This window comes from Ailuropoda melanoleuca, chromosome 18 (assembly GCF_002007445.2).
Source record: "Ailuropoda melanoleuca isolate Jingjing chromosome 18, ASM200744v2, whole genome shotgun sequence".
Taxonomy (NCBI): Eukaryota; Metazoa; Chordata; class Mammalia; order Carnivora; family Ursidae; genus Ailuropoda; species Ailuropoda melanoleuca.
This window is the reverse complement of record NC_048235.1, coordinates 5,758,368-5,786,123: the sequence shown is the minus strand read 5'-3', so window position 1 is coordinate 5,786,123 and position 27,756 is coordinate 5,758,368. Positions and strand designations below refer to the sequence as shown.

The 27,756-nt window shown below is 35.6% G+C and overlaps 1 protein-coding gene across 3 annotated transcripts in view; it reads right to left on the bottom strand.

Annotated features, from left to right (window-relative positions):
• Positions 1-27,756, bottom strand: part of WDR17 (WD repeat domain 17) — a 107,505-nt gene that overhangs the window by 10,524 nt on the left and 69,225 nt on the right. For 2 of the 3 annotated variants that reach the window (XM_034647692.1, XM_019808951.2), the window contains 15 exons: positions 27,307-27,389; positions 25,356-25,442; positions 19,650-19,814; positions 17,321-17,523; positions 15,943-16,092; positions 15,731-15,861; positions 15,307-15,432; positions 14,125-14,280; positions 11,311-11,375; positions 8,477-8,609; positions 7,618-7,709; positions 6,477-6,576; positions 5,255-5,394; positions 3,091-3,111; positions 1,097-1,208 (listed from right to left, as the gene is read on the bottom strand). In XM_034647692.1, coding sequence (XP_034503583.1) covers positions 1,097-1,208; positions 3,091-3,111; positions 5,255-5,394; positions 6,477-6,576; positions 7,618-7,709; positions 8,477-8,609; positions 11,311-11,375; positions 14,125-14,280; positions 15,307-15,432; positions 15,731-15,861; positions 15,943-16,092; positions 17,321-17,523; positions 19,650-19,814; positions 25,356-25,442; positions 27,307-27,389 — 1,764 coding nt within the window. The remainder of the gene's footprint in view (positions 1-1,096; positions 1,209-3,090; positions 3,112-5,254; positions 5,395-6,476; positions 6,577-7,617; positions 7,710-8,476; positions 8,610-11,310; positions 11,376-14,124; positions 14,281-15,306; positions 15,433-15,730; positions 15,862-15,942; positions 16,093-17,320; positions 17,524-19,649; positions 19,815-25,355; positions 25,443-27,306; positions 27,390-27,756) is intronic. The other variant, XM_019808950.2, reaches the window with a different exon arrangement.

Genomic DNA, 27,756 nt, shown 5'->3' with positions numbered 1-27,756 from the left:
CTCACAACCCACTGGTCACTGTGCACACTTATCCTTTCACAGGTATTTTCCCTGTTATCACACACTCAAGTCACTCACACTCACGCACACATACTCACACCTGCTCACACACTCACACATATGTTCGCACACGCACACGCACACACACACACACACTTCTGGTCTGTTTGTACTATCATAATACTTAGTACGTATCCATTGTTGAATGAATAAGGCCACTCAGCCCTGGAGGACAAATTCAAAGTCATAAAAGTGAAACAAAACATTGTTATTTTTGGAGTTAAAGATAAGAAAATATTTTATTATATCTTACATTTTTCTTAAAAAAACTGTACATATCTCCTTAAATATGCTATAAATAACATAAATGTGTACACAGTTATTTTCAAAATGAAAATCACATGCGTGTGCATATTTCATATTCTGCTTTTTATATAACTGTTTTATAGTCATCTACCGATGTCATAAAAATAGAACTTCATGATCTTTTTAATGGAGTAAAAGCACTGAAATACAGAAATGTACTGCAATTTACATAAACAATCTTCCGATTATTGAATATTTGGGTTGTTTTTATATATAATCTTGGTACATAAATTCCTATATTCTACAAAGGAGTAATTCTTTAAAGCACTTTGGAGTAATGCATGTGAATTTCATTATACTTTTAAGGATCCTAAATTGCCTATTTTTAAAAAGTTAGCATAATGTTCCTTACGGTGCAGAGCGGCAGAGTGGGAGGGGCTTGGGATGTGAGGCAGACATGCTGAAGCTGAAATTCACACTCCACCTTTAACTAAGGGCAGTTCCTTACCTTCTCTGAGCTCACTTTCTTTGTAAAATCGAACAATATCCCCTGCTTTTCAGGGTTTCATGAGAGTTGGGTAAAACACAAATCTATGTGAAAATCTAGAACTGTTCCAAGCATACAGAAGCTCAGCAAATGTCATGTATTGTTATCATTTCTGTTATATTTATAAAAGGGTTATAAAGGGATATGTTTGTTTCTCTGCCTGAATCTCTGTGTGCCGAACCTAAAATTAGTTACATCACAGCACTGCATTCCAAACTGGAGTATGTAATATCCTTCGCGTACCTTCTCGTGAAGATCATTTATCTCTTCAGTACATCCTGGGTAGAAAGCACAGAGTTTAACTAACTCTAGTTCATTATCAGGAGTCATCAGGAGAAGATCGGCTGCCAGATTCCTATGCACATAACAAAAGGGGAAACTTCAATTAAGGGAAAAAAAATCTAAAAATAACATTTAGAGCTATTTCAAAGGAAGAAAACCATACCACCTGCCTCGATTTCCTACTTATATAAACAGTACTAATTCCTTACCTAATTATGAAAGTCTTCTAAAGGTAGATGACAGAAACTGAAGAGCATGAAGGATAACTGGATTATGAAATTTCTATAATTTTTTAAAAATCTAAATGAATCTTTATATATTTACAATTAATTTTGTTATTACAGAATAATTGTCTAACCAAACTAAGTAGTAAAAGATATGTTCTTTGGAGTGAATTATAAAGCACACTTTGTGAAAGCTAATTCTCATCAGCTTTAGTTATGCTAGCAAACCTCAGCTGGATAAGCCAGTTCATTAAAACCAACAGAATACTTAAATGTTTTAAGTTTAGAATTTTGGGTATTCTGCACCTCTCCTAAACTTTAGCTGGAAATCAAAGACAGAAATGCAATTTTCTGGGGCGCCTGGGTGGCTCAGTCGTTAAGCTTCTGCCTTCAGCTCAGGGCATGATCCCAGGGTCCTAGTATCGAGCCCCACGTTGGGCTCCCTGCTCTGCTGGGAGCCTGCTTCTTCCTCTCCCACTCCCCCTGCTTGTGTTCGCTCTCTCACTGGCTCTCTCTCTGTCAAATAAATAAATAAAATCTTTAAAAAAAAAAAAGAAATGCAATTTTCTGATTTACTTTTTAAAGATTCAATAAATGGAATAAAACACTTAAAATTAGGTATTTTAGTAAAGTTTTGTATGGACTTAACAGCTTTACATTAAAAATATTTTGTATAGTACTTTTTTAAAAATCACTAGGTAAAGAGTTTTTGGTTGCATACATCATAACTGAGAAGACACTAACTTTTAATGGTTCAAGATGTTGTTATTCCATTTTCAAGAAACTGATATATGACATATTGAGCATAACTTAAGAATAGATAATACTCCACATGTGAATTTCTGACGGGCAGACTTCTGAGAGTAAAATCCTCCTTCACCTTCTTTGTGAAGCCTTCAGTAAAATGTACATTGGTCATTTATATGAACAAATTATTTTAAAGACATTAAAAGATGTTTAATCAAGAGTATCATGGACATAGAACAGGAATAGAGACAAATTGTGTGTGTCAAATATTCTATCATCATGGAGCAGGTAAATCTTTTGAGTGTTTTTACAAGTCTCAAATTAGGGTTATTCATCTGTTCTTGCTAAAAGGTTTAAATGACTATATTTTCTGATACCAACATTTAATAGCAGTATTCAATTATGTCCATGGGAATATAGAAATTACCATTTGCTTTTACAGTGCATAAAAGAGCTGTGCTAAACTTCTATTCAAACTTCTTTGAACTACAGACAAAAGCCTGACTTTCTCACTGTAGTATTATATCCTGATACACTGAAATTTACAGCAATGCTAGCTAATTTTATTCACTCTTTAGTGTAATTTACCATTTATTGAAAATTTAGTACACCAAATAGGGAAAATGTATATATTTATAATGATAACAGACCTACCAAATAATCTAAAATCTTAAATTTTGCTACAGAACGGCATTTTCACTTGCTTAATTAACTCTCATTTTGTACTGTAGAAAGTCGCAGTTTTTTTATTACACAAGTTTTAAGTAAAAAATTGGGACTGATTTTGTATCTAGGCTACAGGAACTGTTCTTATTACTTTGTAGTTAGGTTTTATATGTTATAAATTCTATAAATGAACTAGCATTCTGTAAAACTATGAAGCAAGAACAGGTAATGAGCATTTCTTAATATAGAGTTAATATTCTAAAACTATAATAAAACATGAGCTTTTTAATTAAATGTTTTTATAAAACTAGATAATACCTGTATCCAACAGATGGAAAGCTAAAAAGAAAATGATTTTAAATATGAATAACACGGATAATATGCAATGAGAACCAAGACGAAGGAAATTTTCACCAGTAAATGTAAAAAAGGCAAAGCACACTTGGTTTACAAATTATGAACATTCTCTTGAAATTATGCAGCTATCCATTTTTACTTAAATTTCTGGAGCTCTATGAATACCCATGAGGATTACAGATTGCCCCTGGAAATAAACCAGATCGGCACCACAAATTTCAGAATTTGAACTTTATCCTAGTTTCTGGTGCACATATCTATGGATATATAAAGGAAACCTCCTGGGGCAGTTACAAGGAAATGGAAATTTGTTTTATATTAAAAGCAACTAAGACATACAGTCAGTTGGAAGATTTTTTTAGATCTCACTTAAATTTCATTTCTAATTCTGTTTTGCTACTTCTTACCCTCACCTAAAAAAAAAAAACCCAAAATTAATCATATTTTATTTAGATTAGATGATGACTTTTAGCATGGAGTCAGTCACCTTTGTGAATAAATAATCTGAGTTAAACCTCATGCTTTGGGATGGGTCCAAGGCAAGTCACGGTAAGCATGTAACTGACTGCTGTCCTTCCTGACAGAGGGAAAACTGGGTGCTCTCCGACGATGGTGGGGATTTAAGACATTAAAGTCTAAGGCTGATGGTGGGGTGCCACTACATTTGGGTTGGGGGAGGGAGCTCTTATATGAGCGTAAGATATGGTAAAAATTATAAAACCCTGAGATTCCTGATTCACTATGAAACCCCCAGATCCAGAAAGAATAGGAAAATGGGAAGTGGTTGCTTCTTTGCGGACTTAGCCACAGATTAAGGAGGTGGTACAGTGTGACAGCTGCCATAGACTGGATGCTTGTGTTGCCCCCCAAATTCCTATATTGAAACCTAGTCCCCAATATAATGGTGTTTAGAAGTGGGGCCTTTGGGAGGTGATTAAGTCCTGAGCGCTGAGCCCTCATGAATGGAATTAGGGCCCTTAAACCTAGCTCATCCCTTCCACAAGTGAGCACAGCAAGAAGATGGCCAAGGAAGACCAGGAAGCCAGCTCTCATCAGACACCACATCTGCCAGCATCCTGACCTTAGACTTCTCAGCCCCCAGAACTGTGAGAAATACATTTCTGTTGTTTATAAACCATCCAGTCTGTTTTGTTACAGCAGTCTGAACTACGACAGTAGCTAAGTGCAAACTTTGCAGCCAGTTGATGTAACCTCGAATCTTGGCTCTAGCACTGACTGAGCCCTGAGGCAAGTCAGTATCTACAGCATAGGATCTAGTGAGTTATTACACGTAAAGTGCTTAGAACAGTGCTAGGCACACGGTACGCAGTGTAGAAGGCTCAGTTAGCTGTCCTTATTATGAATATTATTGTTATCTATAGAATTCAACAGTGGAGTCTGCCTAGCTCCATCATAAGAGTGGTACGTGTGTGCATGGGGCGCATGGTGGGAAAGAGGTGCAAGACCTGAGAACACATTTACTTAGAAACTCCCTGAGGTTCTAAGTACTTTGGGGAAAGAGAAGATAAAAGTCTAAAATCGCCTTTATTCAACAAAAACCTATTGACTCAGCATCGTCTCTTTCCTGGGGAGGCTCCGTAAGGAAGGACTGCCTGCCCTGAGATCAGGGTGCTTCAGACGAGAGTGAGAAGTGCTGTGACACGGACTTTCCCGGGCTGATTTCTTAGCGAGCAGCCCGAGGTTGGGGAAATGGCCTGTTCCCAGTCTCCGGCTACACCATGTAATTACTCTTCATTAGAAAAGTGACTTTATTTTCCAAAACTTAAACTAAGACACAAGATCCAACAAGAATGAGTGCAGATATGTAGAATTTAAAATGTGGAAATGTGTGGTCCTGATTAGCTAAAGAAGCACGCATTTACTCTCATGATGTTTTGTGTGCACCTGCCCTGCGTCAGAATGGGTCATGGAAGATTTCATTATATAACCAGGTGGTTCCCACTACTATTTCCTTGTCATAGCACAGTTTCCTCCCGCAATCTGCTTTTATTTAAAAAAAAAGGAGATGCCATATTCTCCCAACACACATCAATTGCAACTTATAATATTTAAAAAAACGTATCCCGTCACTATAGAATCATTCTTTGAATTTAGAAATTCTTACCATGTTGGAATCATCATGCATTTTCTTGCCAACAACTCCAGGGCATAGTGGGTTGCAGGTGCTGCAGCGCCCCCCAGCACTGTGCCCACACAGACGGCCAACTCCAGCTCATTTCCGCGAATCAGGTATGCCATAGCAAGCTTGCTCAATAAGAAAATAATTTCTTCAGTTTCATAGATGCTGGATTGGATCATCATTCCCCGCCAAGCTCATAAAGTAGATAAAGTAGTATTAACCTATAATCAATCATTCTTATAAAATATTGAATGTCATATTCCTATGAAACACTTATGTAAGTATAAATGCAATTTCCAGATGGAAAAGCTCGTGATAAAGGGACACACAGGAAATTTTTATAAGGTCAGAATTTAAGTTTAAAACCCTTAGTAATATTTTTATAATTAATTAATAACAGTCTTTCTACCATATCCTCAACATGCTCTTCAATCTGTCTATCACAAAACAATGTAAATTCTTAAATGCTTTCTCAGTAGTGTGCAATGATGATCAATTATCCCTTAAATATCTAAGGATACGTGAAAAATAGAATCCATCCTTACTTCACATTTTTCTTTTCTTTTTTTTTTTGCAATTCTATCAAAAATTTTACTCTGCATTTTCTTTTCCTTTTTTTTTTATTATTATGTTCAGTTAGCCAACATATAGTACATCATTAGTTTTTGATGTAGTGTTCAACGATTCATTAGTTGTGTATAACACCCAGTGCTCATCACCACACATGCCCTCCTTAATACCCATCACCCGGTTACCCCATCACTTCATCCCCTCCCCTCTGTAACCTTCAGACAGTTTTCTTATTAGATTAGTGGGTCAAATGGAAACTACGTTAAAAACATAACTTGTGAAGAATATACTAAAGTATACTTAAAAATAAGCGCTTTCAAAAATCAGGTATTCTGAGTCCCAGTCCAGACATTTTTTTCCCTTTACCACACTACTGCTTCTCACACAGGATGAAATGCTTAAAGTAAGGTTGTTACAAACATGTATCTTGTGATAAAAATAAATAAATTTTAAAAAAAGATCTCATAGTCTATAGAGTTTATGTGTGCTTAGGAGGCATGGCAGCTCAGGCATGGAAAGCTCAGGTGTGGAAGCAGGCACAATCATATCTCACACAGAAGTTGCCATATTTTTTCCACTCAAACACCATGACACATCTTAAGAACTTTTCATTCACAAATACCAATGTAAAATGTACCTCAGTGTTATCTACAGCTAGCTGGCAGCAGGCTGCTAGCACAGCACGACCGTCCTGAAAATACCATTCTGCCAGTTCTTCACTGACTTTGTGCAGGAGTCTGGAAAAGAAAAAAGTATATATTCTCTATAAACACAAGGATTCCACCATAAAATGGACTAATATCCTTTTATAAGAAGTTGATTAAAGGATCAAATCAGACTTAATTTGATATCTATGATTCAAGTATAAAGCCCGATTTTTGGGTGAAAAGAAAATCAAGAAAGTAGACTTAGCAGACAAACTCACCCTCCCCAACAAATGTCAGAAGAAAAGCCTTTCAAAATTTACGGTCTTACATTGAATCATTTATAACTCAGCTGTAGGGACAGTCAATCTTAGAAGAGTTATAGGTTGAACTGTAACTTCTCAAAATTTAGGTGGTGACATAAAATATGGGTAGTGTATGTTCCAATTTAGAAATGGCAGAGAATAGCAGCAAAGAACCAGGAAGGACTATATTGGTCGCAACACATTATTTGCTTAACATTTTATGACTCTTTTTTACTTGATAAGCATCCTAAAAGCTTAATATCCAATTTTCTAGAGCAATAATAGAAGCCAATAGATATGGCACAGGAAAGTAGACTATTAGATTTTACACGGGTCAAAAGGCTGAAGAATTCTAATTTCCATTTCTTTTAAAACATATGTATCTGTATTTCTTCTTTAAAAGCCTAATTTTTATTCCCAACACCAATTCTGGGGTCTTGGGATTATGAACAATGTCACTGAGACATTATCTACCTTGACTTTACAGTGAAACATTAATAAACAGCACACCTGTATTTTCACTGCCCCTCCTCCCTAAACAGGTTTGATCAACTTAAAAGTACTAAGGTGCTTTATTTGCAATCTCTTAACTAGAATGCATTTTGCTTCTCTGGAAGAGACATAAAACATGTGTAGTGTGCATCTCCGTGCCTGACGTTGTCCTGTTCACCTAGGGAGGGGCCGAGATGGAGCGGAACTGCAGTAAGAAATGAGGTGACACAGCCAAACCCTCTGTATGCAAAGAAAGATGAACTGCATGGCTCCCCAAACCTCCTGCAGGGAAACCAACCACTAAAATATGACCCCACACAAAGAATAAAATGCTCACTCATTAAAGTCTTCCTTGTAGATATCATCAGAAGATGAAGATCCTTTAGGTGTAGAAACATGTAAGGTCTGCATGTTTCCCTCACAAGCAGCCTGGAATTTAATGAAATCTTTAATTAATTTTTTACTAATTGTTGATAGCTGACCAATTTCAGAATATTATTTTGATCAAAGTACAGTTGACCCTCGAATAACATGGGTTTGAACTGCATGGGTCCACTTACATGCAGACTTATTTTTTTCAATAAATATAGTACAATAGTGTAAATGTATTTTTTCTTATGATTTTCTTAATAACATTTTTTCCTCTAGCTTACTTTATTGTAATAATACAGTATATAATACATATACAAAACATATATTGACTATGTTATTGGTAAAGCTTCTGGTCAACAGCAGGCTATCAGTAGGTAAGTTTTGGGAGAATCAAAAGCTAAACATAGAGTACTGACTGGGTGGGGGTTCAGTACCCCTAACATCTGTGTGGTTCAAGGATTAACTGTTTATTCAAATCTTGCCTGAAATTTATACAATTTGCAGATGCCCCTAGAATTTGGAAGAAAAAGTGTGAACTGCATTGTATCAACAAGTACATGGTTACTAGAAAAAGCTGCCCAACCACATATGACATGCATCAGCATACAGAAGTTCAGACTTCAGGGATGCTTGTATGTCTAAAGTACATTCGGTGTGACCAGGTAGTGTGAATGCAATGTGGACAGAGATGGTTGGGAGGTGGGCAGAAGCCAAGGCAGCTATGACTCTTGATCATGTGAAGGCATGTGTGGTTAGTCAACACAGCCTTCCTTCAGCACTTGCACCCACCAGGGCACGTAGCTTGTGTAGTTATGTAGTTGTACCTGTGCAACAAGTAGAGCTTCTCTAAGCTGACCTCTTGACATAAAAAAGTTGACTAATTTTTTCACATCACCAATGGCGATGCAATATGGAATGACATCATCCTTATCCTCCTGGATTAGTTGATCCACTCTCCTAATAAAATAAGAACAATTTCTTTTTTTTAATTTTTTTTATTATATTATGTTAGTTACCATACAGTACATCCCTGGTTTCTGATGTAAAGTTCGATGATTCATTAGTTGCGTATAACACCCAGTGCACCATGGAATACGTGCCCTCCTTACTACCCATCACCAGTCTATCCCATTCCCCCACCACCCTCCCCTCTGAAGCCCTCAGTTTGTAATATACTAATTTCAAGGTTCTAGGTTGGACCTAGATTTTCTGAACTATGTGAAATTTCTAAAACATCCAAATATTCAAAATATGTGGTAGAATTCATAGAGCCCCTTTGCATATCACTTTACTAAAAGCCTCAGATTTTATAATCAAATCAGTAATGAAAGACAAATCAAAGTTTTCTGGTATAATAAATACAATAGACCCTTGCTTTCTCTTAGAACACTACATATTTTCATATTTTTAAGTGCACTGAACATTTTAGGCCTTAAAGTGAATGTAGCTTATCTATTAAAATTAGCAATATGTTTTCTGAAAGTAAGTTGTAAACTAGATATGTGCGAAGGGATATCTACTTTCAACTGCATTAATAAATGCATGGGAGTCTGCTTCATTAAAGACAGGAGAATTTTAAATGTTTCAGTGAGCACAACAACGAATGGACAGCTTCTCAATATAAGTAGCTTAAAATCATTATAAAAGACAATACAAGAGTATAAATATTGATAATAAAATACAGACTATTATGAGTGCCCCAAGCAAGGTAGTTAAAGAAAATAATGCTCCTGATATGTGAGGGGAAAACAGGATCCTGAACTTTGGAGATGATGAAGGGTATTCGTGTGTCTGCCTCTGTCTCTCTGTATCCTTCTTTCTCTTTTCCTAAGTCTCAGGTAGTTTCCCAATAATTAACCAAATTAATTCAACTCTTACAGTTTTGTTGAAAACTAATCTGGTCTATTTAACTTATGCTGGCATTTGCATTAAACTATGTTTCAATTGCCAATCTTTGGATAGGTGTAGCAGACAGTTTTTCTTTGAACAGCTCACTGTTAACAGTCTCCCATTCATAAGGTCACTGGCGTTCTCCCCAACAACTACGTTTTTAACCATATGACCCTGATTTCCTTGTTATAGCAACAGTATCCCCTTCTTTGGAACCAGGGATGAGGTACTGGCAGTCAATCTCTCTGAATGGCTGGATGTATACAACATGAACTTAAGTGTTGTGGGAAGACCATTTTCTGGACGCCATGTGAATTAAGGAGCAGAGAAAATCAAGTGTTGGTATCTCAAAATAAACGAAATAGTTTTTGCTGAGGTTGAAACAAAATTGTTTTTTGAAATAAAATCATCTACTAACTTGATTTTATTAAGGTTTCAGTGCAAGGGATAACATTTACAATTGTGCAGTGAGGGTACAGGAACTTAGAATTACTGGGGATTCTTAGGACTTAAGATGGGGAGCCTACAGTGTGAGGATGGAAGCCAGCCCATCGATGAGCTTCCCATTGGGAAAGCAGGTGCTAGGGAACAGTCTACTTTCCCATGGCAGATATGTTAATCCTTTTGCATTTCATGCTTAACCTCTGACAGATTTTTATTTGTACATGTGAGTTACAGTTGAATTTGTTTCTAAATCATGTCCCATGAAAGAAAAATCAAAACTTTTTAATGCCAGAAGCAAAGCAATTACTCATTAAATAGTACTTTAAAGGCTTAGGCCAGTGATTAGCACAAAGTGAGTTCTAAAATAAATAACTTAATAAATATTCACTGAATAAATAGAACAAAAAATAGTCTTATGTTATGAGTTGAAATGTGTCTGCCCAAAAGATATGTTGAAGTATGAAGCCATGGTATCCATAAATGTAACCTTATTTGGAAATATGGTCTTAGCCAATGTAATCAGTTAAGATGAAGTTGTACTGGTTCAGGGTAGACCCTAAATCTAGTATGACTGGTGTCCCCAAAGAAAGAGGGAAATGTGAACACAGAGATACACAGGGAATGCCCTGTGAAAACAAAGCAGGTGTTGGAGTGATGCATCCATGAGTCAGTAAACGCCAAGGATTGCCAGTAACCAGCAGAAGCTGGGGAAGAAGCATGGAACTGAGTCTTTCTCAGAGCCTTCAGTAAGAACCAATCCTTCCAGCAACCTAATATTGGATTTCTAGACTCCAGGACTGTGAGAGAAGAAATGTCTGTTGCTCTAAGCCAACCAGTTCATGGCACTTTGCTGTAGCAGCCCCAAGAGACGAATGTATCTCAGAAACGGTCTTCTTTGTCATCAGTACCTCCTTTACATTCATGGAGAGGAGATGGCAGGGATTAGTGTCCAGAGAGAATTTCTGAGATTATTTATAGAATAAGTATTCTGTGAACTTTTGGTAACCATCAGAAAATCTTACCATTTATATTTCAATAGCAATATATTAACCAATAAGTATGTTCACTGATTTGTCAATTCCTCCACTGACATGGGAAAAATCTGCCTTCCATTCTCTTTTTCAGATGTCAGGTCAAATATAAGAACACAGAAATGATTTGTAACTGATTCATTTAATTTTATTGTATTAGTAGACATAAAATTTCATTATTTTTAAAGACAACATAAGAATAAAAAATCTCAAAAGCTACTATCATATTTATATAATGCTTCCATTTTAACATCTTTTAAAAACATGTATTTGGACACAGACTCCCTGCTTACCTCTGCATTAACTTCTTCCAGTATTTCACAGACACCCCTGGTGCAACTGACAAGGCTTTGTCCCACTAGAACAGAAAAACAGAAAGGCAAAACATATTTATTTTGATTTCACTAACTCTTTTTCTTTAAAGATTTTATTTGAGAGAGAGAGAGAGAGAGAGAGGATGAGTAGGGGGAGGGGCAGAGGGAGAAGCAAACTCTCTGCTGAGCAGGGAGCCCAAAGAGGGACTGGATCCTGGGACTCCTGACCTGATCAGGACCTGAGCCGAAGGCAGACGCTTAACCGACAAGCCACCCAGGCGCCCTGATTGCGCTCTTAATGGACTTTTTTTTTTTCTTTTTTTAAATGAACTCACGTTTATAATACAGGTTTCTAGTGTGTTTTTAGAGTGTCTGAATTTCCAGGAAATATTTTTGTATTCTATCTGATGCATTCCACAGAGTATAAATATTACCATATTTTAAGATAAAGTAAGATATATAAATTGTATTATTTATCAGGGAAAATCCCAAAGCTAGAGGTCAGGGGGCAGAGTGAGGGAAGGAGAAGAATAGTAACTAAAGTATATAGTATGAAAAATATATTAACTCATTTTATAATACAATCCCAGAGTGGTTTGTTCTATGGTAACCTATGTTCTATGTTCAAAATAATACATACTGAAATTTTTATTACACTGTCACTTCTGTTTAACAAATAAGACATTTATTTCTATTTTTATTCCTTCTTTGTTTTTTGTAAACTTTATTTATTGTCACTTTTTCCTTTATAGTTTATAATACCAATCTTCATATTTTAAAAATTAGACTGTTATTAAAGATCATTGTTCAGTCAAGGCAAGTGTGACAATTGTGATTAAGGCTACAAAATTGGTAACTAGCCTGAAAATAATAGGTTAAATTTTAAATAGGTAACTTTTTTTTTTTTTTTTTTTTAGTTTTTATTTAAACTCCAGTTAGTTAACATGCAGTATAATATTAGTTTCGGGTGTACAAAATAGGTAACTTTTAATACTACATTATTTGTAGTCATGTTACATTTTTTAAAAAATGTAATATAAAATATGCTTTTGGGGAAAATTTCCTTTAATTACAGTAGAGGCAAATGGAAGAAAGAAGTTAAAACACAGGTTAAATTAACTTTGAAATCAAGATTTTTCTATAAAAAGATGTCTTGTAGATAAAAAAAATAAATGTGTTCCTAACCTCATAGTATTAATTTCAGAAAAACAGAAACTATGGAAGGAGGTGACCATGAATAATTACAAGGACATTCCTATTTCTCAAGGATTGTAAGCACAGTTTTTTGGATCATTAAGAACATTGATGAAACTGAACAACAACAAAATTCTCAAGCTCCAGAAGTACTTTACTAAAATATTTTTAACTAAATTTGAATTAAATATAGCTTAAAAATTTATATACCCAGATATAAAACTAAGGAAGATGAAGAATTAGTATTCTGTCAAAATTTATTCTTTTTCGCCTTGACATTTGATAGATATTCTAATAGAGCCTTGTTAAAAGGATAACTTTTAAGACAAACATCAACTTCTTCAGAAGTAAAATTTTTATACTGCTACTAAACACTTTGTAGTTTGCAATACCTTGAAAGATATTTTTTTATTTCTTTAGAGTGAGAGAGAGTGCGCACGTGTTCAAGTGCAATGGGGGTGAGTGGGACAGAGGGAGAGGGAGAGAGAGGATCTTAAGCAGGTTCCATGCCCAGCGCAGAGCCAGACCTGGGACTCAATCTCACGACCCTGAGACCATGACCTGAGTCAAAATCAAGAGTCGGGTGTTTAACCGACTGAGCCACCCGGGCACACCTTCCTTTTCAATAACATTTTTAAATGACGTTTCTTCTTAAGTGAAGTAGTAATTCATTACTCGCCTCTAGTGTACGGGGAAGAAAAAGGTGAGTTAAATTGAATTTTGATTTATCTTAATGTAACTTTATTGCTTAGTTTTACTTTATATAATTTATTAGTACAGTTAATAGCATGCTTTGTAATTATAAAATTAACCAACTTAGAGCTTTTTAAAATAATAACTATGAAATGAATCCATGCCATTCTATTTTTTTTTGGGGGGGGGAGGGTGGGAGAATTTTTCTTGAACTAAAATGGCTGTGCAGAAAAATGAAAAGCTTCATAAATTTGCACAAACTGAATACACTCAACTAACCAGCAGCCGGATCAAGAAAAAGCAGCCCCTTCTCCCTTTTGTTCTATTTTATTTGCCACCCACTTTCCAAAAGAACCACTATCTTGAATTTTATTAGGATAGATTCACTTAAACTTTTTTGAAAACTCTGTTTTGTTGAATCAGTCCCCTAAACAATCAAGTTGTGCCTTAGAAACATCTTTCACCAGATGATCCTCAGGGAAACCCTTCTGGCCAGCGTAGGGTTTAGTTACGACAAACAGTATTAGCAAGGGGAGTCCACTCTGTGCAACTCAGCCAACATGGATATTTCCGGGATATCAAAGACCCCACCCTAAGGCAGTGGTTCTCAAACTTTAGCATGCATGCGAATAACATGGAGGGCTTATAAAAGCACAGATCATTCGGCTACATCCCTGGGATTTCTGCTTCTGTGGGTCTAGGGTGGGACATGCATGTCTAACACGGTCCCAAGTAACGCTGATGCTGCTAGCCTGGGGGACCTCACTTTGAGAAGTACTGCTCAGATATACACCTGATATCAGACCAACAGAGAAGCAAACAGATCTGGAAAAAGAGAAACTTAATATTTAACATTCCACCAATACTTAGAATACTTTGTTAAACTCCTTGATTTTAGCACTTTACCTCTCCAAGTTCAACCATCAGTTCACAGTATCTCTGAATTTGTCCTAATCTCAAATGTATGTCAGCAGCTTCCTTCAGCCTTTCCTCTTTAGTGGGGACACCAATACCACCACCAAATTTAGACATCTTGACTGTTGTCAATTCCTGGGCTTCAGACTGGTTAAAAAGAAAATAAAATTGTCTAACTGTTGTTATATAAGAGCTGGTGATAACAGATGATTTTAAAAGCATTACAGGGGCATGTACTTTAAAAGCACGTAGCACTAGGAATTGAATGTTTTAAAAATCAATACCTTTTCTCTATAAAATATGATGCCTCTTCCACTATAATATTTTGGTGTGGGTGCAGGGTAAAGAGTGGATGTGTCTGGTGTGGGCAGGGAGAGGTTAAATCCCATTGTCCTTTAAGCTCACCAGGTGTTGCGGTTATACAAAAGTGCAGGGGCCAAAAGGTCATGAGTGCTAAAGTGATATGTAACTAGTGAAAAAAAATATACAAAAGTCTGGACTAAAAATTAAAAATGACGGGCTCATTCTAATTGGCTCCTGTACTGGCAAGAGGTAAGAGCTGTCGTTGTTAGGTGGTGGTGTGACTACCGAAAGTCCTCCTTTATGAAAATAACTGTTTCATATGACCTTCAAATCCACATCTCTGGCGCAATTCTCCTCCTCTAACGGTTAAGTTAACCACTGATATTTCATTGCCAATGTAAGAGTTATTTCCTCTTTCTGGTCCCAGCACTGGTTTGTTGGTACTGAATATCACTCCAGGTATAAGATAACGGATAATTTCGTAATGAAATTCATTAAGAGCTCTCACATGGCCAGTTTTAATATAACATATCCCAGAATGCAGTCTATCAGGCCTCTGCACCCTAAAGTCAGAGTGGTCCACATGTCACGGTCATCTGATAACAGGGTAAAGCATTTCAAGTAGTTCAAAGTGACCTTTGAAAAATTCATGAGATTCGACCTATGGAAACCATGGTTGCCTTTATCTGGTCTCAAATAATTCAGACTCACACGATCGGTTTTTCCTGAAGATTTATTTCCTCAATGTTCACTTACTTCAGTCTACTAAATCTAATTCTATAAATTTTTCAAAATAATTTTTATATTTCAACAATGAAAATACAAAAATAATTTCTGCTTGAGGACATGATCCTTGCATACTTTACTTACCGTTCTAAATTTAATCAGATGTTTCAAATGCATTATTCCTTTACAGTAGTTCTGAGGAAGCAGGCTGTCGTCCTGCCCTCTGATCACAGCAACTAAGTTCCACAAATTGTCACTGCCACCTGGAGGCTAAAAGGTTGATACAGGATAACCAACAATATAATAATGCATTCAAAACCCCTCAGAATTTTGCGTCTTCAAAAATACGATGCAGGCATAGCTAAGCTGAAAAATTAACAAAATAATAACTATACTTTATCTCATTTATTGTTTCTGGTTTCCGTTTGCTTTCTTACTCTGAACCAACTGTGTTCAGAGGGACCCGCTGAGTTGGGATGATACATGTAAATGTGTGATAACGACAACAGTTGTAAAGATTCATTTTGACTACGGAGAAATTAAATGTTTTAACTCCTATAATACTCACTGATAAACATTCTGAAAACCATCTCAGTTTTTTTGCTCGAGGATTACCAGTTAGTTTCTCTATTTCGTGTTTAATATCTCTTGATATTTTACCACACAACAGAGGAGGAGTGCCTTGTTCTATAGCATGATCTAAAGAACAGACATAATTCAGTGAGAAGGACTGCTTATATTATTTAAAAATAAAATCTAATACATGCATATTTTCAATACCAGTGTTCCCGATAATTTCTTCCCAAGATCTGTCTGCCAGGATATTTATTTGTAAAGGAGTGATTAAAGGTGTTAAGGACCAGAGTCTCACTGTAGAATCACGGGAGCAAGAGGCCATAGTGAAGGGGCGGCTGGGATGACATGTTAAACCTGATGGGAAAAAGAAACCTATTTTAACTAATGTAAACATTGAAAAATATTATTTATCTATGCGTACCTTGTAAAACTTGTACAGAATTGAAGTTATAAAGAAGTGTTTTGAAATAGCATTTCTATTTTGGCTGAAAACGATACAAGAATATAATATACTATTTAGCATATTCTATAAATATGAATACAGAATTGAAAAATGATTAACAAATGGTCTTGGAGGAAAATGTCGAAACTACATTTCAGCTGGTTCAGCAGCAAGCATACCATCACACCAATAGAGTACGTGCTAATCTGTGAGGGAATGGCAGATGGACGGGAGTTCTAATGACAAGAAAAAAGAGAGTTGGGACCTTCCAGTTCAGAACATCCAGAAACAGGATTCTCTCTGCCTGAAACACTCCGTCCCTCTGCCTCAACTGAAGGGCCACTGAGCGAAAGTATATGGACACACGTGGCTAGAGTGGGGAGACTTTCTCTAAGAAACTATTTTTGCCTTCTTAATTCACCACTTACACCCATCGAGGTTTGGGTCTATAAATGAAAGTGACATGCAAAAGACAAGAACTAGGATTTCTATACCCAGCTTAACTGTATTTAAAGACTTACTATTACCTTAAAAAGCAAAACATTGTCCTAAATATCCAAGAGTAGATATCTACTTTATCACTGATTTCCTGCTTTACAACTTCCTTCTGGAGTGATGGTAAAGGAAGGGAGAAAAAAAATCTAAGCCACATGTGTGCAGGTGTGTGACATTTTGGATTATCTTCTGTGTATTCTGATATTTCAATTAATAAACAAGTACAGTTTCTGAGAAGAAGAACGTTATTTTTTAAAATGAAACACCAAGTTTTCTTTTTCTTTTTTTTTTTTTTTAAATGCCCAGCGTGTGACTTTCTCTTGGGCTCACCATTTCCTTTTCTTTTTATTTTTTTTTTTTTTAATAAGATTTTATTTATTCGACAGAGATAGAGATAGCCAGCGAGAGAGGGAACACAAGCAGGGGGAGTGGGAGAGGAAGAAGCAGGCTCGTAGCGGAGGAGCCTGATGTGGGGGCTCGATCCCATAACGCTGGGATCACGCCCTGAGCTGAAGGCAGACGCTTAACCGCTGTGCCACCCAGGCGCCCCGAAACACTAAGTTTTCTTAAAAAATACTGTATTTCTCAGAAATTATAAACTTCATTAATACAGCAAAATTTAAGAGTGCATGAAAAACACTTTACCATATACATCTGCACCATGATCATAAACAGTATCCAAACAAGTTCCTTCTCGAGTGTCCCATACTTTTATAGTGTAGTCCCAGCTGCCAGATACGAGTAGATATGGAATCTCAGTATTCCACATTAATCCCCTCACAGGTGCGGTGTGGCCACTAAGAATGTTGATGCAAGCATCTTGAGTATAATCCCAGATTCGCACAGAACTGAAAACAGAATATTATGTATATAATACCATTCAAGTTATAATTTAAAGTATCAACATATTCTTAGTGGAACACAACAATTATTTCTCAGTAAATTGAAAAAGCACTTTCCGTTTCAAGATATGTTACAATTCTTTTCTTTACAGCAGATGAAAATGAACAGCTAACTGGGCTAGAGCTAGCTTATTTCAATATATTTTTTTCCCTACTTTGATCCTTTACTACTGATACTAAATCTACTATTTCACAGTTTACAGACTTAAAAAATTTCTTTATTAAAGTGAAATATCCAGAACAGATAAAGCCAAAAAATATTACTAATAATATGGATACAATAATTTAACAACACTCACATTATTTGAAAATCATGAAAATATAGCATGTATGATGATGGGTATTGTTTGAAAAATCAATTCATCTTTATGCTCTTATCAAAGAGTAAATCATTCCTTCATGTTTTGGTCAATCAAATAAGTTGGTCAGTGTGGAATCACTCTAAAATCAAGTACAAAATTTAAATATAACTGGATTCACGATATTACTTGAATTTACCAATTGTACAAAGTACAAATGTTATTGAAATAAAATTTGAACTCAATCAATTTAAGACCTCCAAATGCCAACTCTGCTTGGATAATTCATAATAATTTTTAGTTGTAGATTTATACCAACCTGACAATGCCAAAATATTAATTAATACCTCAAAGGTTATATTACACTATGAAGGAGACACATTATATATATATTTTTTATTTCTTTAAGGCATATTTTTTTTTGCTTTCTTTGAAGACTTCCTTCTTTTTCCCCTTATCCTGGTACCTGTGTCCAGGCATATCACGTAATTCTGTGCTAAATCCTTATGTTAGCACTGAAGTTATTTTGGTTGATATCATATTTTCATAAGTAAGTTAATGTTAAAGTGAGATTATCAAAATACTTTAATGTTATCTCTTACGATAACACTCACTAGAACAGGTGATCTTGCTTTGTGACATAATTTAGATTAGGCAAACATCAGGCTAACATCATAATTATGTTTTGTAGTGAAACATAAGAAAAGCTTTCTAAATCCCATTGTAAATAAGCATTATTTAAAGGTACTAGACAGCATGATATCACCTATATAGTCATATAAAGGGACCAATAACCAGAATTACAAAAGACTTTCAAGTTTCATCACCATAATTAATAAGTAAAATGCTTACTGCCTTTCTGACAAATATTTGTTAGACAATGGTTGAAGATTATACTTTTTTCATGTAGCAATAGAATTCAGACACTGAGGTCTATGTTAAGAGATGAAAAACTCTAAGTCAACTCATTCACTTGGACATGATAACTTACTATAAGTAACATTTCCAGTGATAACCCACAGAAATCTCACAATTGCTTTTCTTAGGATATTTGGACAGATGCCATAATTTCAAGATGAAAATAGTCAATTATTTAATATCAAACTTGTGGCTACTGTATACTATGATTTCTATCTGCATAAAGTAAGATTTTTCTTACCTAAACTTATCTCATATTCAAATAGGGACCAAACTGTACTATGCAAAATCTAACCGGTTTGAATATAAAATAGAGAAAAGATTTCAGTAACTTTTTCACAAACACAGAAAAATAAATGTTAAACCACTCTCATTTCTAAATAAATTATCTTCATGCTAAAAATACATGACTATCTTCTTGATTTCTATTCTTCATGAAAACAAAGTACAGCTGTTTTCCATATTAAATATCAGGACATCACTAAAAATAAACTCTTCTCTATATTTTACAGAGATTTATTTGTTTCAAGTCTTTTTTCCCTTTCCAAACTGATCCTTTTGAAATTTTTCTTTCTGCTAACTCTGTTGCTAATGGGATAGAAATAAGCATCCATAATAAGCAAAACAAGTAAGGAAATAGAAATCATGAAAATGATGATAACATAAGCATGGCAAACTTTCATTTACTATGGTTAAATGAAACCAGGTAATTGTTAACTGCTTATACATCCTTGTTATGTGTACATATTTGAAATATTTCCACCCATAAGTTGGGTCATATAAGTACATCCATTTCTAGAAGATTATAAGCTTATGATTTTGAAGACTAAAAAATTAAAATCCAAAAATACATACCCATCATCAGAACCACTGCAAAGAACTCCCTCGCTCAGAGGAGACCATTTAACATGGAACACTTTTGCAGTATGCCCACTAAATACTTTCAATGGTTGATCAGAGCTGGTGGCCACGTAATAGACACGAACATTTTTATCTTCACAGCCAGTGGCTATCATGTCTCTGAAACGTCATCAATGGCACATTAAAACATGAAAAACAATACTACTTGTTGCCGAGAATTTTAAAATGTATACAGTTCCAATTTCTAAAACTAGAATTTTTTCCTTCTTTAATGAAGGTAGACCTAAAACTCACATTAGTAAAACCATTATTCCCAGAAATTGTCCTAGAGCAAAAAGTTTCTTTATATTCTCTTTTAATCAGTTGAATTTTTAGTTTTAAATCTTAGATCAGGGATGGAATTCATATTTCTGTAAGTATTTTCTTTAATGTCCAGATTCATAACTTCTTGAATATTTCTCAGATCTTTATATTTCACAACTGTTGGGTCTTAACAAGGGTCCCCAGTGGTGAGTGATTGAGATTTGCTTCCTTGCTGGTAAGCAAATTATTAATCAGTATATGCCCCGACCAGTGGTAAATTTTCTGTGGCATGAGTACAAATAGCAGAGCTTCCCGTGAAAGATGCTGGAAAATCTCCCCACAGACCAGGGTTGTTCCATCCAACAGAAAGTCACAGTCCTGGTTTCCCAATTGTCTCTGGTGGCTGCACCAGCTTGAGGTGATTTAACTGTTTGTTCCAACTAAGGATCCCCTGTAAATAAAATATGTGGACATGATCTTTTAATGATCTTTGTTTGTTATTCTCAAGAGAGCGAGAGTAAACTACGCAACCATTTATATCTATTTACATCCTAGTGGTCATACTTGGAACACTGTTCCAAATAGAGTTATGAGGACTAGAGCAGACCCGTGGGCGTTATCACGACCTTCTTCAAACTTCAAATTATTGACTTTTTTCACGTGGGTTATAATACTTGCACTTATTTAAGCCAACATGCATAAATACACCAGTTTGCAAACCGGCATGCCAATCTGTAAATGTGCATATTACATCTGCCTAAGTCCCACTGATAAATGTGCCAGTCTCTAAATGTGGGAAAATATATTTTGCATAAGTATACATGTACTCACATGTATACATGGGTGTGTTTTTGTATATGTGTATATGGACATAAATATAAAATCTGAAAAATTAAATAATAAACATTCAAGGAATGTACATCTAGATATCTAAATTATAAATTCAGAGCTATCTTATGAATAAACTTTTATAAGTTCAAGGTATTTTTCACTTATTTCCTAAGGGGCTATGTAAAATATAGATACTGCTGTAAGAATATTTTTAAAAGGTTTTTAAAAATAAAAATGAAATTTATTAGGTACACTTGGTAGTAAGCATTAAGTCTAAAAGCCTTTTTTTTATGAGGTTTTTTTTTTAAAGATTTTATTTATTTATATGACAGAGAGAGAGAGACAGCAGCGAGAGAGGGAACACAAGCAGGGGGAGTGGGAGAGGAAGACGCAGGCTCCTAGCAGAGGAGCCCTATGCAGGACTCGATCCCAGAATGCCAGCATCACGCCCTGGGCCGAAGGCAGACACTTAACGACTGAGCCACCAGGCGCCCCTAAAAGCCTTTTTTTAAACCAATGAAACATATTGCATTAGTATCTAATTTTTATTTCAACTGGTCAAATGCTTATTAACCTTATAAAACAGAGAAATAATAATGTGGAACTGTTCTGTTGATCAGATACAAGATAATTCTATCCATTTGTATACTGAAGAAATATTTTTTAAACATTTACTTTGTTCTAGGCACAGTGAGGGTTAGCAGCACGGCGTTTTGCTAAGAATATACTGTTAAAAATAGATAACCCAGCTGCTGATCTCATGGAGTTTACATTTTAAAGGGCAGGGCAGCCAATTTCCAACTAAAATTTAATTACGCTTTTTAAAATTTTATATATATATATATATATATATATATCAAGTAATTCATGGCTGATTTTTTTTTCATCCTGATACGTGTACTCTTCAATATCATCCCATATTTCCCCCATCTCTTTACCGACCTCCCTTCTGGTAACCATCAGTTTGTTCTCTACAGTAATTTCTTCATTTGTCTCTCACTCTTTTTTTTCCCTTTGTTCATTTATTTTGTTTCTCATATTCCACATACAAGTGAGATCATATGGTATTTCTCTGACTTATTTCACTTAGCATCATACTCTTCAGCTCCATCCATGTTGTTGCAAATGGCAAGATTTCATTTTTTATGGCTGAATAATATGCCATTCCATGCACGCACATACCACCCCCATATTCATTATTCATTCATTTTAACAATATTTGTTCTGTCAACCCATGAGCATGGAATGTCTTTCCATTTCTTTGTGTTCAATTTCTTTCATCAATGTTTTATACTTTTCGGAGCACAGGACTTTCATCTCTTTGGTTAAGATTATTCCTAGATATTTTATTGTTTTTGGTGCAATTATAAATGGGACTGTTTTCTTAATTTTACTTTCTGAGGCTTCATTATTAGTGTATAGAAATGCAACAGATTTCTGTACATTGATTTTATATCCTACAACTCTATTGAATTCATTTATCAGTTCAAGTAGTTTTTTGCTGGAGTCTTTAGGGTTTTCTGTATAGAGTATCATGCCATCTGCATATAGTGAGAGTTTTACTTCTTCCTTGCCCATTTGGATGCTTTTTATTTTGATATGTTGCCTGACTGCTGTAGCTAGGACTTCCAGTAATATGTTAAATAAGAGTGGTGAGAGTGGACATCCTTGTCTTGTTCTTGACCTTAGGGGAAAAGCTCTAAGTTTTTCACCATTGAGTATGATGTTGGCTGTGGGTTTTTCACATGAGGGCTTTATTATGTTGAGATATGTTCCCTGTAGGCCTACTTTGCTCAGAGGGTTATCATGAATGGATATTCTACTTTGTCAAATGGTTTTTCTGAATCTACTGAAGTGATCACATGGTTTTTATCCTTCTTCTTATTGATGTAAAATACCACATTGATTGTCTTGTAAATATTGAACCATCCTTGCATCCTAGGAATAAATCCCACTTGATGGTAGTGTATGATTTTTTAAAATATATTGTTGGATTCAGTTTGCTAATATTTTGTTAAGGACTTTTGCATCTATATTCATGAGAGATATTGGCATATAGTTTTCTTTTTTTGTGGTGTCTTTACCTGGTTTTGGTATCAGGGTGATACTGAATAGAGAAAGGACCCAAATTAATAAAATTATGAATAAAAGGGGAGAGATCACAACCAACACCAATGAAATAGGAAGGATCATTAGAAATTTTTATACTGGTTTCACAGAATGATTTCAGAAGTTTTCCTTCCTGTTGTATTTTTTGGAATAGTTTGAGAACAATAGATTTTAACTCTTCTTTAAATGTTAGAATTTGCCTGCAAAGCTGTCCGGTCCTGGACTTTTGTTTCTTGGGTGTGTTTTGATTACTGATTCCATTTCATTTCTATTTTTTCCTGCTTTAGTTTTGGTAGACTATATGTTTCTTGGAATTTATCCACTTCTTCTAAGATGCCCAATTTGTTGGCATATAGGTTTTCATAATATTCTGTTATAATCGTATTTCTGTGGTATTGGCTGTTATTTCTTTCATTAGTAACTTTGCTTATTTGGGTCCTTTCTCTCTCTCTCTCTCTCTCTCTCTCTCTCTCTCTTTAATGAGTCTTGCTAGAGGTTTAGCAATTTTGTTGATCTTTTCAAAGAACCCAGCTCCTGGTTTCATTGAGCTGTTTTATTTATTTATTATTTTTAATAATATTTTTTATTATATTATGTTAGTCACCATACAGTACATCCCTGGTTTTTTATGTAAAGTTTGATGATTCATTAGTTGCGTATAACACCCAGTGCACCATGCAACACGTGCCCTCCTTACAACCCATCACCAGCCTATCCCATTCCCCCACCCCCCTCCCCTCTGAAGCCCTCAGTTTGTTTCTCAGAGTCCATCATCTCTATTTCCTCCCTCCCTCCTTCCTTCCTTTCTTCCTTCCTTCCTAGATTTTATTTTTAAGTAATTTCTATACCCAGCATGTGGCTAGAATTCACACCCGGATATCAAGAGTCACATGCTTCACTAAACGAGGCAGGAAGGCACCCTTCTATCATTTATTTCTGCTCTAATCTTTATTAATTTTATTTGTTATGACTAATTTTATTATGTTAAGTGCTACCAGGATATCATAGAAAAAATTTACCTAACATGGGGGTCAAGAAACACTTTTCTGTAGAAGTGGTTTGGTGCGGAGAGCTAGAGTACAGGTGGATATTGCCTATATACAATATAGATGGGTTGTGTGGGGTGGGGTGGGGAACAGAATCCTAGATATAGCGAGACAGCATGAGGGAAAGTTCTGGTATGAAAATGAGCTGACTGGTTCAAAAAACTGAAAGCCAATGTGGCTGGATGCAAAGAATAAGGGGGAGCCACGCTTGAAATGGCATGACTAAAACACACAGGAACCAGATTATACAGGGACTTCCCTGTTGGGCTCCTAAGATTTTGTATTTTATCCTACAATCAATGTAAGCAATAAAATGGTACACTCAGGTCTGGTTGTTAAATATCTGACTTCAAAATAAAGAAGGTGGGGCAGGGAGACAAGGAAGTGGCGACAAAAGATGTGAATTCTGGAATTGATTTAGGAGGCTTTAGAGGAAGTCCAAAAGCAAACAAGTATTATTGGTTTATGGCACAGGAAGGGAGTAGTTGGAAAAAGAATATTGAGATGGATGATATCACAGGAATTGATGGCCAAATGGAAATGGAAATGGAGAGACGATAAGGTATAAAAGAAGAGGCTAAGGATTTTGTCTTCAGCAGCTTTGCTGTGAACATTATCAGGCCACTTAGATGGGGAATCCTGGGGGAGGAGCTGGGCATGAGCTCACTTTGCATAAAACCTCTAACAGTGTGTTATAAGTTCTTCTATATTTACTGAAAGAAATACATAGATCCATCATTTTGTATGTGATCTGACTCAGAACACAAGTATAACAAGGTTTTAATATTTTAGTATGTATATTTTCCACTTGGAATATGGAAAAGCACAATTTCACATTATTTTCACAATATCTAAAGAAAGTTTGAATTTTCAAGTATAATTTATATAGCATAAAGAGAGGTTTGAAATGCAAGATTCTTGGAAGTGCAATAACTTGAAGGATCAATGTTAGTGGGGTTTGACTTGGATTAATTTTTAAATCTGAGCTGATTTTTACTTGGTAAATACTAGGCTCGATAGCAAGGATGACCTTTCAAAACTATGCACAGAAGTTCTACGTTTTGGGAAATCATCCAATGTCAAAGCATTAGCATTGCGTGTGTGTGTGGAGGGGGCAATGGAAAGTTGTGGCAAAATAATACCATTGGCGAGATTCCTAAAAGGGTTTAGGGAAAGGGCTACTTCCCTGGTAGAAGCCACATACAGATTAGACTAAATTTCCATTTTTTATTAGTTAGTCCTATGCTTTTTCCTAAAGTATTGGCTAACATGAACAATCAATTACAAGGCTAGAAAACAAGAACATTACCTAAAGAGAGTGACGAGTATTACCTGTGGGAATAACATTAAATTTCATGCTTATGTAAAATCTCAGAAGTTATTACTTATTCCGGGAAAAAAAAATTCTTACTTGTTGTTTTGGCTCCAATCACAACCAAACACTGCAGCGGGATGCTTGTATTTGTGTAGCACTTTACCATCAATTGTTCGGATAATACTGCAATTAAGTATATTAATAGAAAAAACAACATTCTAAATACATTATTCACAAAAACAAAGCCAGAATTGTATAATTCAAACAGAAGTATTTTATTTTACTTTTTAAAAAGATTTTATTTATTTATTTGACAGAGAGAATATAAGTAAGGGGAGCAGCAGAGGGAGAGGTAGAAGCCGGCTCCCCGCCGAGCAGGGAGCCTGATGTGGGGCTCGATCCCATGTAACTGAGCTGAAAGCAGACGCTTAACTGACTGAGCCACCCAAGTGCCCCGCAAACGTAAGTATTTTAGGATAGAGACCTTGTCTTCAAAGCACAGAGAACATTTAAAAGTACTGAGTAAATGATATTACCAATTATGAGTGAGTATAATTACATCAGACAGTATTAATTATGACAATCCACTTAAATTAATTTGAAGGTGATAAATTTTGATTTAGAAACCATTTCTTATAGAATATCTTTAGTTGAGGAAAAACACAGTTCAATACATACATTTTAGAACAATGATATAACTAACATATGCATTCGACTTTTAGCTTCAAAATTTATATTTCAAACAACTCATTTATAGTGCTGGTTGCATGTACTATTACACCAAGTCCAAGACATAAAAGTTGTAACATTGTTGTGGCATTCTAAGTGATTCACCTAGAAATGTGGAGGATCCCTTCTCCTCAAAGTATGTATTTAAGCTGCAAAAATTAAGGAAGCTCTAATACCCGACTATATCATTGCTGTAACACAGGGCTATTGATTCCATTTTAAAAAGAGGAGCTGTGTATAAATTAATATATTACAGGGTTTTAAAAGCCTTTAGAAAAGACCCTCTAAAACATCATTAGGCCAGTGAAAACTTTTGAGGCTACTGGGGAGTGGTGGTGACCTCTGCTTACAAATGTGGTGTCCTGAAAGTACATGGTAAAGCTAACAGTGTATCACCTTATCAAAAAACTCTTGAGGCACATCTTTTGTATTTTGGTATTTATCGATTAGCGAAGAGTTCTTTTCAGGGAAAAAAATCACTAATATGGTTATTTCTGAAAATTTCAACTTCCTGGTAAAGATCTTTGGTTTCCATAACAACTGTCTTTTTCACTGATATTAAAAAGTGAGGATAAGAAAGTTGGGCTGGATATTGCAAAACCCAACAGGAGACCATCTCTACTATATTGCCAGCAACCATGAGCGTCTACCCCACCTGTCAAAGATGACAACAGCTATAGCTGCACAACAGCTTCATCTGGATAAAAACATTTGTTTAACCCAAAGGCAATTCTTCCCTTACATATATTCCATGGAAACCTATTTTTTCCTAGGACTGAATAGAATTAAGAAAGCACTTATTCTGAAATAGACAATCAGAGACAACAGTCATCTTCTAAACAAAGGCATTCCCCACATGCATTAGCCTGCTCCTCCTTGCAAAGGCTTTTCATCCTTTTATAAGTAATAGCATCTATAAAAGGTGTACACGTGTCTAGAGCACTTGATATCTCTTGAATCACTTGTAGAACTGAAATCCTACTCCCCCCAAAATGATGAGGATTAATTATAGTCATAGTGAAAAGTTCTTAAAGTTTCTTTGAGGCAATTCACAGTATTTTAGTTACAACTCAGGTAGGATTTTCATTTAGAAAGAACTTACTGGTTTATTTATTTATTTATTTTAAACCTCACCGTGCTCTTATTTATTTCTGATACGGCAACATGGCACGTGCCCATATGGGCTTATATGTACCGATGATAGTTGGTAAAGCTGTACAGATGGAATCTGGCTACTCTGATGCATGTGCTCACATGACACAATTGGTGTTATCAATACGTCTTGTATAAGCAGCATAACTTCACACGTTGTACTTACCAGAAACCATCACCACTGCAGGTGGCTATTCTCTTGGAATCTTTATGACTCCAGGCAACGCAGAATATTCCATTTTTTCCATGCTTCAAAAAATGCAAAATACCTATCAATAAAAAATAATTCACCCCTTTTTTCTCTTATTTACTTACTTCTTCTAGTATTGCTTTTCTGTTAGGAACTTACTCTAGAGGATGCGCAAGGAAATATTACTGTCAACAGCAGAAAGCAGAATGTATACTTTAAAAATGTAGAAAGCTATCACACTTAAGAAACAAACCCCCTGTGTTAAGATGTCAATTGACTGGCTCTACTTCTGATCTGTAGACACTGGTAGACAGCCAGAACCCGCTTTGTCAGCCATCTGCAGAATACAGCTGTGCGTAATGGCTTTTCCAGAACTGCCCGTGTGGAGATGAAGACAGGGTCTATCTGCTTCCTAACCCAGTGCTA